Genomic DNA, 12,935 nt, shown 5'->3' on the forward strand with positions numbered 1-12,935 from the left:
CGTGTGATGGCCGCCCACAGCTGCTGTCATCGCTTCAGTAATAACAGGGCACTTCCACTGCATTACGCCTGCAGCCTTCGGGACCCCACCGAGAGACGGACCTGACGACAAGGCTCATCGTGCTCACGTGTACAAGTGAGCGTGGCGCGGTAGGATCCTCGTCTGTAAACCGAGTCGCACCCCCTCCCCCGAAGCCAAACCACAACAACTAACCACAGCTTTTCCTCTCTCATTTTATGGAGACCGTCCTACTAGACTGACAGGCCTCGACTCATGTCGAGGAGGGAAACGTTAACAAATTAATTCAGTGAAAAGGTCTGCGACAATGCTACAGCTCTAAAGGAATGCTCAGGCACGTTGGCCGTGTGCATGTGGATGATAGCATGCGGGCGTGAGCGGCCAGCTGTCGGACAGGGCCCTCTGTCGCGAAACCCCACATCACTGGGCTCGTGGGAGCCTCTGCTTGTTCCCAGGATCTCAGACTGACCTGCATCAACAGTCCACTACCCGCATGCTATCAAACGAGCAGGAACCGCTGCATCCCTGCAGGCCCAGCGCCGTGCAGCCCCCAAGTGGAGGCCTGAAGCCCCGAACCGGGGGTGAAACCAGCCCAAACGCCCCGTCCTGTTATAGCTGTGTGACTCCCAGCACGCTGACACAATCGCTTCACACATGCAACACAAAGCTGCCGGCTGCAGGAGGACGGGCGGCGGAAATGCAATTAGCATGAGCGACACCGCAAACACTTTTACGCATGACTTTAAACCCGAGCAGGGAAGCAGCCAGAGGAAATGGTGAGCGAGAAGGGGATTGTGTGCGGATAGAAAACATGCAAACGCAGGCCCGAAGCGCCACCTCTGTGAACTCGGCCTGGAACCTGGGCGTGGTCTCCTCCGGCTAAAATGTCGGCCTCGGCCTCGCTCCACAGTTTAGTTGGAGGCAACCACCCGCGAACCTGAAATTCCTCATTCAGAGAGACACAAGGCGGTAAATCATTATTGCGATGCGTGAATAATTGTTTGGGTTGCAAAGGGTATCGTTTCCATGTTTATTCCGTATGCACGTTAAAGGCCTTCCTATGTAATATGAAAGCTGTATTTGGCAACTCTGGCACATATAATATGATTTCAATTAGTTTTAATGGAAAAGGAAGTGCTTCAAAGAGAGTCTTCAGGCACTAAAGCACCTTGTTGTCCAGCATAGACCAACATTATCAATGACACACAGAGAGTGATCGTCCAGATGAGCCAGCAGTAAAGTGGAGCTTTACTCAGATGAGACCTCTGTCACGAGCCACCGAGCCCTTGTCCGCCACACGCTAGCTGCTCTTTGTCCGTGTGACCTCCCGGGGGCCGACGCTGCAACGAGCGTAATCTGAGGTCGTGACCCCTGAACCTGCGCTACTTCGTCAGGCTGTTCTGGACCTGACAGACAGCAGGCATCCAAACAAAGCAGCCTGTTGCCTGGTACCTTGTGTGTCAGAAGCACTCCTGCAACCATTAAGGCCAATTAGCAACAATTACAAGAAATCGATTCTGGCGTTGGTTCAGGGGAGATGAATGCTAGGACTGCTTAGGAGCTGGAAGACAGCCTCCACTCACGTACCGCTCCTAGGCCCCAAGCTTTTCCTCCAACTGTTACCGCTGCAGTAGCATCAGCCTTTTTGTTCACAATCAACTTGTTGCCGAGGCCTTTTTCATCACATGCACGCACACGAACGCGACCGGCTTCTCGCTGCGGCCCAGGTCCGAATTTAATAAAGGGCTGTTCAAGGCGGACGGCACGTATGTTATTTTCAAACATCACATGGGAGGAAGAGGGACAGAGGGACGCTTTGTGCAGCCCGCAAACTCCTATTTGGAGACAAAGACAAAATAAAAAGGTTACGACTATTTGTCGGCGTCGTCAACTAACTGTGTGTCTTAGGAGAGCAATAATATTTTATGTGCTGCACATTCACAGATCTGGATTCATCAGACAAATATCTACATAAAAACAAACAAAAGCTTCTTGTGTCAGAACTCTCGGCCCTCAGGTTGAAGTACATTGTATTTTTCTTAATTCGCCTTTGATATCGGTGTAACTCAAGACATATTGGGAGGGAGAGGAGTGTTTTTGTGTGGCGTATAAAGGGTGGAAGGGATCTTTGTGTGAAACTTGGCCTCAACAGTGCGGGGGAAGAGGTCGGCCACCGCGTCGCCCACAGTCGGCCTCGGATCGCGTGCTGCACCGGCGGAGCTGCGTCGGCACGCCGCGCGCCCTCCTCAGCGCTGCCTTCGAATCCTGTGCGTAAGTCACACTATCCAGAATGTAACAGGAGGACGTCTCGGCTCAAAAGAGGATCTTGACACTCAAAGCAAACTCAATACACCTGGAAGCCGCCTCCGTCTGCATCTCCCTTACCGTGTCTCTGGCCCTGTTAAAAGACGAGGCCCGGAGGGACAAGCGAACACACAAAGCCCCGCGTCTTAGCCTTTGAACGGCTCCGTCTCAGGAACCCGCGCGGGTTCGAGGGTGTGGTGCCTGCGAACACTGGGATTCTATACGCAGGTTGTTGCATGCGCCGCCGCCGTCTACCAGCGTCTGAATGAGCCACAGCTTCAAGCCAAGAGTGCTTTGAGGGCAGAGGGGAAGCTGACAGGAGGTTGTAACGGGACACGGAGCATGGCGGTAGGCATGCAGGCTACTGAAGTGCCTCTGAGCAAGGCATTAAATTGTCCTGACCTTGAACTGCCCAGATGGAACAATTACACACTTCCAGGGAGGCACAGAAGTCACAACACACACATCCCACGGCTGTAGGTGCCAGTGACATCATGCTGATATTCATCCCGAGGGCGGGTTGGGGGCACGGATGGTCACGTCCCCTTTTCTCAGTGATCCACCCCTCAGTTTGTGACGGAGCCATCTGTGAGGAGAATCCGAGCCGAGGAGGCCATGTTGAAATTATACACGATCGCAAGTTAATCGAAAGATGAAGTTTCAGGACAGTCAAGTGCTTTTTGACAACCTGAGAGCGAGGCATGCGTCAACAGGTTCCCACACACAAGCGATTAACTGTCATGATTACACCTGTCACCGGCTCCTTCTGTGGCTGAAGGGGGAAATGACTAAAACCGACACCTCTGTGAACACGGCCTGGCGTTAAGCCTTTCTACCGAGTCCAAGATCAACACTCGGAAGGATCGGTGTTAAACCCCAATCGGGGAGGGATTTTTTTCCAAACGCGGGTAATTATGAGAGGGAGTCAGATGTCAGGCAAGCGGGAGAACCCAACTACTATAATGGAGCCATGTCTCATGTCAAAATGGGTCTTGACTTTTGGTTTATCTTTGTGGGTAGAATGTCTGGAGCGAAGCAGGTTTACCTCTGCTTCTGGGTTAAGCAACAAGGCCTTAGTGTTGAACAGATTTCGGCCTGTTTGTGCCAGTGAACTCGATCCATTTAAGCCGTTTGACATTTCATCCTAATACCTGTATTGTCACTGCCGATGCCAACTCTAATAGCTGCGAGGAACGCAGCCCGGTGCAGAGCCCGGCGCTCTATGGGCCTTTCTGTGTAGAAGCATGTGTCAAACTTAGTCGTGTAATATGCAGGATGTACATTTACTGCTACTCTGCTTCTCTCAGACTCAGAAGCCTCTGCTCTGTTCTTACTTAATCCTAAATGGAAATGAAATAAATTATGTTTTCACTGCACCTCAAAATGCTAAATAAATCTCTCACTGCCCTGTAAGATTTGTGTCAGACCCACATCTGTGGAAAAGGCTATTTTCATTCAGTCACAGACTAAGTGGCGCTTTGATGTTCCTAATTTGTGGTTTTCATAAAGAAAGTAGATAATTGCACTGAAGTTAGCTGGACACAGCTCCTGGGGCAGGTTGTTCATCTTTCTAGTGGCCCTGGTGATGAGAACGGAGCTTCCTCTGGTCTTCGGTCTAGACTGGAGAGGAGTCAGGGCACCTCGGGGTAAAAATCTGGTTTCTGGGAGTCAAAAGGTCAGTGGCGGGGGGTGTTGTCGGTTTCTGCAGGAATCTGAAACCCATCTCAATTAGTAGCTGGGGTTGGAACCCTGTCATAAGAATGCTGACCGACAGACACACCAGAGGAGGGAGGCTCCAGCTGTCTCCCTATCGCCTCCACGCTTCTCTGCTTCTCCTTCACACGCTTCCATCGGCCCCTTCCACTTAACATTCCCGTAGCTGGTCATCGTGACGCGTGTAATGCCACACATCACACCTCCTCGATCCCCAGCGACAGACAGAGAGGAGCGCTGTGTCATGTCAGGGACGAGTGGAAAGGCCCACAGAGGTGTGTCGACCCCTCCACCACCAGCACACAGCGGGTGGAGGGTGGGAGGCGCGCGTCCCCCGCCCCCCGTACCCAACGGGTGTTTGCAAACAAACAAGAGTCTTTGAAATCCCACAGCAAACACAGCATCCTGACGGGAGGCAGGCGATGGAAACCAGCGCAACGCTTAAGGGAGATTTCCTGAGGAAAACAGAACTTCAGAAAGCTGCATGTAGTTTAGGTGCGTGGGAGGAAAAGTGGCCCATGCAGCAAAAGGTGGAGAGAAGCTGCAGAATTAGACATCAGATGTACCGAGATGCAAAAGTAGCTCATGTCAAGCCGGCGTTATGGGAAACTGGGTGTGAAGTCATGACTGGGATCATCGGGAGCTGCCTTAGATCTTTGAACACTCCTCCTATTTCTAGCCTGTAATTGAGCACACAGTCAAACAGTGACCGAGGTATTTACGCTCCGAACTCTGGCCTAAAACCTGAAGGAAACACTGCCCTGACGGAGCCACAGCAGTGGATGGAGAGGCAGAATGACAGAGGGGCCAGGGTTTAAAACTAGAAGAGTGTCTGCTATCTAAGGAATGACTGGGATCTCCTAGTATCAGTTACCCAGAATGCCGAGCAAGGGAACGGCAGCAGGAAAACATGAGCGGCTGCACAGGCACCAGACTGTGCAGATGCACTGTGGGAATAAAAAAACATTTCCTGCTAAGCACTACTTATCACACCTTGTTCATTTTGACCAATAACACCAGTAACTGACAGCATCTGTCTCCATCTTCTCCATCTTTCAGCTCGGGGTCACATGTCGTGTGGAGAAAAGAGAAAAAAAACACGACACGGGTGATTCTCAGCGCGCATAAAAAGCCCGTGTCCTGCTTTGATCTGGCGGGTGAAAGGTCACGTGTCATCTCTGTCTGTGCTTGTGCGCCTCGCCGCCACACCTGTGCGGCAGCGGGGAGTCGAATTTCGCCCGACAGACAGCTTACGTGGGAAAAAATAAAAGCGAGGACTGTGCGCTCGTCCCTCGACTCACACGAGGGTGATTTGTCTTTCCCAGCACGCCTTTTTGTGTCTCCTGACGTGTGTGACATAATATTTCGGAGCCGAATAACAATTTAACATAACAATGAAACCAGAAGAATGCACAGAACGAGGGGGGGGGGGGGGGGGGTTGGTTCTTGCCAAATTGAAGGATGTCGTCGCCCTAGGAATGAAAGAAAAGCCACAGAATTCAAATGAAGGCCAATGCATCATGCCCATTACACCGTGTTGCACAAGCGCCGTGTTTCTGTCCTTATAAGTAATAAAGCTGCGGTTTTCAGAGGTATGTCATTAAGTGGCTTGTCTGTGCCAACGTGTATTTTACCTCAGCCCGAGTTTAAAATACATCAGAGTGAGAAAGAAAGAGACGGCGGGTGGACGAGAGCGGAGCTATGCAACTCCTCTGACGAGATTAAGAGGCAAAACGAGGCGGGGAAGCCGAGCAAAAGACCCACCGGTGGGGGGGGGGGGGGGGGGGGGGGGGGGGGGACCTGTGAAAGCATGTAGAGGCCTGCGTCGCAATCACCAGCAGCAAAAAACAGATCAGAGCCACGGAGGGAAAGGGCTTAGCTTAGCATCAGTACGTGCTAACGAGGGGGCAGCTAGTCCACGCGCACGTCGGGAGCGGAACCGACTGGGTCTTATCCTGATAGTGCTGGGAACTAAAGGTGGATGTGAGATTGTAATCAAGATAAATGTCCCCAAAGGTAAAAAGTCCAAACTCAAGCCTTCCTTGTCAACGGCGGCCTTTAGGAAAACACTAATTACCCGCGCTCCTCACACTGGAGGCTTGTTAGCGGCACAAGTCAGCCAAACGCTGGTGAATCTTGGCATACGGTGCTGGGCCTGACTGTCAGCTCTGGCAGTCGACCAGCGGGTTTGAGCTTCTGATTGTGTAGTAACGATGGTAACAAATTGTATAAAACGCTGAACGGCATGTCTCCTCTGTACCGCTGCGGGCTCTTCTTCGCCGGGGTGCGGATCAGGGCTCGGTAACGTGGCGAAGGCTTAAGCACACCTGTTGAAGTAGGCTAGATAAGACAAGTAAGTGGAAGAAGGGAGGGACGCAGGTGTATTACACTGAAATACTGCACGTCTCCCACTTGGCCACACTCAAAGCAGTCATAGAGTTTGACAGATACTCATCTTTTAGGAGGCAGGAGTGGAGACCCCAAAGGTTTTAAGTGAAATGTGACAAGCGGAGATAAGAGCCCTGACAATGAGAACAGCCAGACCCCCGGCTATCGAACCACGGAGCGACCGACCAACAAGAAGGAGAGGGAACCCAGGACAGGCGGGGCAGTGTTAGCGGCTAGCTGGCCGCGCTAAGCCAGTGTATCAAGGCATTCTTGTGTTTCAGCGCAGGCCTCCAAACTGATCCTCAGCGCTTCTGCTCACCAGGACAGAAGCCCTGGTGCACAGGTTCAAAGAGCTGATTAATTTACAAGAACGCATAACAACAAGTATGTAGTCATATCTCAGATCAGGACTTAGACACAATCTGTCTAGTCCAGACATAGAATCAAGCCACTACAACAGACACTGATGGAGAACAGTCAAAACAATAATCCTGTAATAAAACTAAATCCTCTGAAAGAAAATATGGGAGAGTCAATCAGAGCCTCTCAGGGCTTCTTAAGGTGCTGTTAGTTCACCAAAGCCCCTGGGCTTTCCTCTCACAAGAGCCGCGGGTCAAAAGGTCAGGACATCAGCCGTTACGGTTACCTAACACTTGACATCAGGGTGAGCTGCCAATAAAAAAAGAGGGGCAGGGAGGGCTGCTCTTCAACATGAGTGCACGTTTGTTCAATTGTGCATGAACACATGCTTACGTGTGTGTGTGTGTGTGTGTGTGTGTGTGTGTGTGTGTGTGTGTGTGTGTGTGTGTGTGTGTGTGTGTGTGTGTGTGTGTGTGTGTGTGTGCGCGCGCGTAGGGCTATGGCTAATGAAGAGGTCCAGCCCCCTGTGGGACCATCATGAGGTCACTGTTGTCAGACTCAATGAGAGCTATATAACCAGTGAGTATTGTGGCCTCTTCAGGCGCTCTGCAGGTCATCTATGACAGCTATAAAGGACCCTCTCTAGTCCGAGACAAAGGAGAGATCCTTCAACAGTAATGGAGGAAAGGGGGGGGGCATTTTCATGCAGCTTTTGGAGTCAGTGACTTAAACTGGGAAGGGAGTTCTGCCCAGCGCTTCAGCCCACAGCAGCTCATTATTTTGGAGGGACGATGGTCCAGATGACACAGGAGGAGGGACGTTGAGACATCAGCCAACACAGAAAGAGCGAGAGCAAGAAAAGGAATGAAAGTAGCAAAACACCAAGCGGCAGAAGGTTGAGCAACCAGCTGTCAATAAGTAATGAGGTAGTTATCCAGTCAGGGTATTAGAGTGAGTGGCTGATTAATGTCACGGCTCTGTCTGACAAAGCCGGTGTGTTTGCTTGTGCCGTTGCTCGTTTAGGTGTGAATGCGGGTGTTTAATCTTTAACTCCGCCGAACAAAGTTTGCTCGTGTCGCGGGGTGGAAGAAAAAGCAAATTCCTTGCACATGACCTTCACCAGCAAGTTACAGAACGACTTCAGCAAAACTAGGGGTTGACAACGAAAGCTGGGCCCGTCTGCTCCAAACACACCTGCCTCGGTTACGAGGGTGCTCCAACAGCGCCCTTTTATCACCGCCACCAACAGCTTCCAACACAATGCGTTTATCACCCAGATGTCACAAAGCAGCACAACCGGATCCTGGATACAGCCTGCAGCAAACGCTCCACTCGCGGCCGACGCTACAACCGAAACCCTTCCTGCTTTCCAAGTGTTTTCACTTATACAACGACACGTCACACACCGTGACTCAGATTCAACCAGTTCGTCTCTGCTTAATAGAGAAGTAGAGGAAACTGACTTACCCGAGACTGAAATGGTCATGGGCGCCTCCAGGGGCCTGTCGTTGTCCAGGTCTCGGCTCAGCCTCAGATCCCCGGTGTCCTCGTTCAGCACCAGCAGGCTGAGCTCGTTCCCGGACTCGAATTTGTACCGCAGCTTATCCGTTACATCCGGGTCGTGCGCTGGTACCTTTCCTATGATCCCCGATGGGAAACTGTTGGACTTGTTGGTGACGTAGTTGTTGAAGATGATCTCAAAGTTCTGCAGCACGGGCTCGTTGTCGTTCATGTCCTTCAGGCGGATGTGAACAGTGGCCCGGCTCACGAGGGGCGCCGAGGTTGCCTGGACCACGATCACATACTCTGTTTTGGTCTCATAATCCAGGTCCGTGAGGGCCGTGAGGTCGCCGTTGAATATGTCCAGCTGGAAGACCTCGGGGATGTTCCCCTCTACGATCTGATACATGATCTGAGCGTTGGTGCCCTCGTCGGGGTCGTTGGCAGTGATCCGGGCCACGACCGAGCCCACCGGGCTGTTCTCCTCTACTTCAATGAAAAGCTCGTCCCGCTCAAACACCGGGGCGTTGTCATTGATGTCCTGGACCACCACGTGAATGAAAACGGACGCCTTCAGAGGCGGGACCCCCTTATCCACGGCGAAGGCCCTGAGGTTGTAAACGGGCACGTTCTCCCTGTCCAGCTTGCGAGCCGTTCTTATGATGCCAGAATAAGGCTCTATGAAGAAGTCCCCGTCCCCGTCCTCACCGCCCTGGAACGTGTAGCTCAGCCTGCCGTTGGACCCGGAGTCTCTGTCTGAGGCCGAGATCTGGAGAACGCTGGTGTAGACGGGTGCGTCCTCCAGAACAGTCCCCTGGTACAAGTCCCTGAGGAACTGGGGAGCGTTGTCGTTGGCGTCGAGGATGATGATTTCCACGTAGGTGGTGTCCGACTTCTGAGGGATGCCGTTGTCTCTGGCGATGATGGCCAACGTGTAGGAGGCCTGGTCTTCGTAATCGATCTCCATCTGCGTTGTGATTGCGCCCGTGTCCGGGTCTATTTTGAACTGAGGGACGTTGTCCTCCATCTCGTACGTGATGCGAGCGTTCTCCCCCGTGTCCTCGTCCGTGGCGCTGATCACCACCACCGTGGAGCCCACCGGCTTGTCCTCGCTGAACATCACCTGGTAGTTGGCGCTCTGGAAGACGGGCCGGTGCGTATTGGCGTCCGTGACGTTGATGAAGACCTGCGCGGTGTCGTAGCGCGTCCCGTCGCTGGCCGTGACCGTCAGGACGTACTGCCGCTCCTGCTTGTAGTCCAGCGGCAGCGCCAGCGTGACCAGGCCGCCGCCGCTCTGGCTGGTGATGGCGAAGCGGTTCCGGGTGTTGCCGCTGGAGATCTGATAGGTGACCACGCTGTTGACGTCGCGGTCCACGGCCGTCACCGTCAGCACGCTGGTCCCCACCACCGCGTCCTCGTTGATCTTCAGCGCGTACGTCTTCTCCGTGAACGTGGGCACGTTGTCGTTCACGTCCAGCACCGTGATGCTGACGCTGGCGGAGGACGACATCGCCGGCGCCCCGTGGTCCCTCGCCTCCACGCCGAAGGTGTAGAACTCGGTGGTCTCCCGGTCCAGTTCGTCGCTCACCGTCACCCAGCCCGTGCTGTTGTTGATGGCGAAGGGGAACCCGGGGCTCGTGTCCGTCAGTCTGTATTCCAAGCGGGCGTTTTCTCCCGAGTCGCCGTCGATGGCTTGAATGTGGATCACAGAGTAACCGATGGCCACGTTCTCCAGGACCGTGGCCTGGAAAGGCGTGCTCACGAACATGGGGGCGTTGTCGTTCACATCCACCACCTGCACCACCACCATCCCAGTGCCGTTTATCAGGGGAGGTCTGCCGCCGTCCTGAGCCTTTATTCTCAAGTTGTACTCGCGAATCATCTCGTAATCCAGAGGATTGATGACGTCGATCACGCCGGTGGGGGAGTGGATGTAGAACTGTCCTTTCACATTCCCGCTGATGATGCTGTACTGAACCTTGGCGTTGTTCCCCTCGTCTTTGTCTGTAGCTTCCACCTGGATGACCTTAGTGTTGACCGCCACATTCTCTGGGACCTGAACCACATACCTCTTCTCGCTGAACTGGGGGACGTTGTCGTTCTCGTCCTCCACGGAGATGTGGACCGTGGCCGTGGCGCTGCGGGGACACGGGTCCCTGCCCTGGTCGTTGGCCTCCACGATCAGCTGGTAGTAGGCGCGCGTCTCCCTGTCGGGCCGCTCTCTGATCCTCACCAGGCCGTTCCGAGGGTCGATTTCGAACACAGAGTTGATCCCGTCGCTGTTGACGATTTTGTAAATCATGTTGGCGTTGGAGGGAGCGTCGCCGTCAGTGGCTCGGACCGTCATCACCTCAAAGCCCACCTCCACGTTCTCCCGGATGCTGACGCGGTACTCGGTCTGCTCAAACACCGGACTGTGGTCGTTGGTGTCGCTCACGGTGACGGTGAGGTATGAGGCCGTGGACCTTCTAGGCGTCCCGTTATCGGTCGCAGTGACCTTGAAGACGTGTGTGTCCTTGACTTCTCTGTCCAGAGGCTGCATGGTTGTGATGCTCCCCGTCTGAGTGTCAATGTCAAAAAAGTCATTGGATCTGCTGTCAAACAGAGCTTCCATGTTGTACTCCAGCCTCCCTGCCTCTCCATCATCCGGGTCCGTGGCTTTCAAGGTGATAACCCGCGTGCCCGCGGGTTCGTTCTCGGGCACGGACACCTGATACGTGGGGAGCTGGAACTGGGGAGACGCGTTTATCTGCCGCTTCCCTCTGTGGATTAATTTGCCAGACGTGTCTGATTTTGCGAGGGTCAGACTCACATTCACTGAGAGCCGGCTGCCTCCGGAGCTGCGCAGCGCGCAGCGCAAACTGCCCGCACGCTGCCCTCTGTGCGCAAAACACGAGTCTCTCTCCAGGACCAGATCCCCGCGTTTGACCGCTGCGCCAAAGTCTCCAACGCATCTGTCGTCCACGAACGTGACGTTCCGCGTAAAAGCAGGCAAACGTTCTTTCACATTCAACAGCAACGTACCTGCGGGCAAGCAGGAAGTTGAATCCAGTTTGGAAAAGAGTTTAATGTGAATGTCCGGCCACTTCTTTCTTTTATATTTAATAAAACAGTCCTGGCCGTGAACAAACACGTTAAAATGAGTCAGAACGACGTCCATAGAAGTCAAGGAGCCCGTCCTGAAATAAACAGGCGCGGGGTTCCTCTGCGTGCGCGCACACTCAACTTTGCGGGACAGGCGGATGACGCCGTCGCGCCTCTCAACGTGGAAAACATCCTGGATGAAGTTAGGCGATAAAGTCCTGTCAATGTCATAGATCCAGCCGTGTCCGAGCGACAGGTTCGCCAGCAGGCTCCCGGGCCGCAGGGTCTCCGAGAGGTGCAGGTCCAAACATCCCACGAGCGGCGCGTCGAGCAGGACACAGACCCAGATCCAGAACACCGCTCGCTCCATGCTCGAGAAGCAGCCAAAGCCCATCAACTGCTCTGAAAGTCCGCCGCAAGCGCATCAACTCTCCCTCTCCCGGCTCCGCGTCCCGCTTCTATCCCTCATCGTGCGCTTTTTAACGCTCGGTGTCCATTCTCCCTCCCGGTGAGTCCGCGGCGCGCGGCGGCTGCGTTCGCCCACACGGACTTTTTCAAATGAGTACAAAATGGCTCCGCGTCTCTCCTCCGCTGCCTCCTCCTCAGGGACTTATTACCATAAACCTGCTGCGTCCCCCTCTGGGACGCTTTCACGGGAGGGGGTATCTTTTTTTTTCTCATGGAGATTTAGGAAGTGGCCCTGACCGGGCGACCAATGCGCGCAAGTGCATTGTTATTCCAATTGAGTGAGAGCTGGGTAAATTCCTACTGCGTGTTTGAGCGTCGCTCCTTCTGCAACTCGTAGGTGTTCGAGTGAAGACGTGACGTCTCGCGGAAAAACTAAACTCGGTTCTACAGTTACGTCCCATTATTAAAATGTGGACAATGCGCTGAGACCAATAACGTTTTCATTAAGCAGCGTCGTCGTTATAACCTGAATTATTATTAATAAGTTTAAACGATGTTTTCACTCTGCACCAACTTCATTCCTCTTTTATGATTCAGATTTCTTTGAAGCCTAATTTCATCTCAACGCCATCTGTGGTTGTTTGCCTTTATGTTTAAGACTTTGTATTATAGGATTTTCCATTTCAGCTATAGAGGGGGGGCGTTTTTAAAATGTAAAAAAATATTATTTTTGAAAGAAACACACACTTACTTAAGGTGCAACCATTGCCAACATACATTGTTAATAAGTATTATGTGTTTACACGAAACAAACCGCATTTAGGACGCTTGCATTTCGGACCGCAAGCCTGTATAACAGCGACCCCCTGTGGCGGAACACGTGCACTGCACTGCATTGTCATAATATGAAGTACATTGGATATTTAGTTCAGAGGTCAGAAGAAAAATGAGTCAACACATCATTTCTTTGGTTGTTTGTAATAAAAATATTGAAGTATTCACAGTTTGTAAATAGTAACTCACATTTAAATAGAAAAGGCACAAATTATTAAAACAAGTGTATGGAACTAAAACCCATGATACATTGATACTTTTTGAATCCCATAGTCTTTTCAGTTATTTAAAGTAGCATAATATAGCAAACACAATGTTGGGTTAGT

The 12,935-nt window shown here is 52.6% G+C and overlaps 1 protein-coding gene across 5 annotated transcripts in view; it reads right to left on the bottom strand.

Annotated features, from left to right (window-relative positions):
* celsr1a (cadherin EGF LAG seven-pass G-type receptor 1a) overlaps positions 1 to 11,761 on the bottom strand; it is a 46,531-nt gene extending 34,770 nt beyond the window's left edge. For all 5 annotated transcript variants that reach the window (XM_029163914.3, XM_029163915.3, XM_055511112.1 and 2 more), the window contains exon 1: positions 8,251 to 11,761. In XM_029163914.3, the coding sequence (XP_029019747.1) occupies positions 8,251 to 11,761 (3,511 nt within the window). The remainder of the gene's footprint in view (positions 1 to 8,250) is intronic.
* Positions 11,762 to 12,935: the final 1,174 nt, after the last annotated feature.

Source organism: Betta splendens, chromosome 9 (assembly GCF_900634795.4).
Source record: "Betta splendens chromosome 9, fBetSpl5.4, whole genome shotgun sequence".
NCBI lineage: Eukaryota > Metazoa > Chordata > Actinopteri > Anabantiformes > Osphronemidae > Betta > Betta splendens.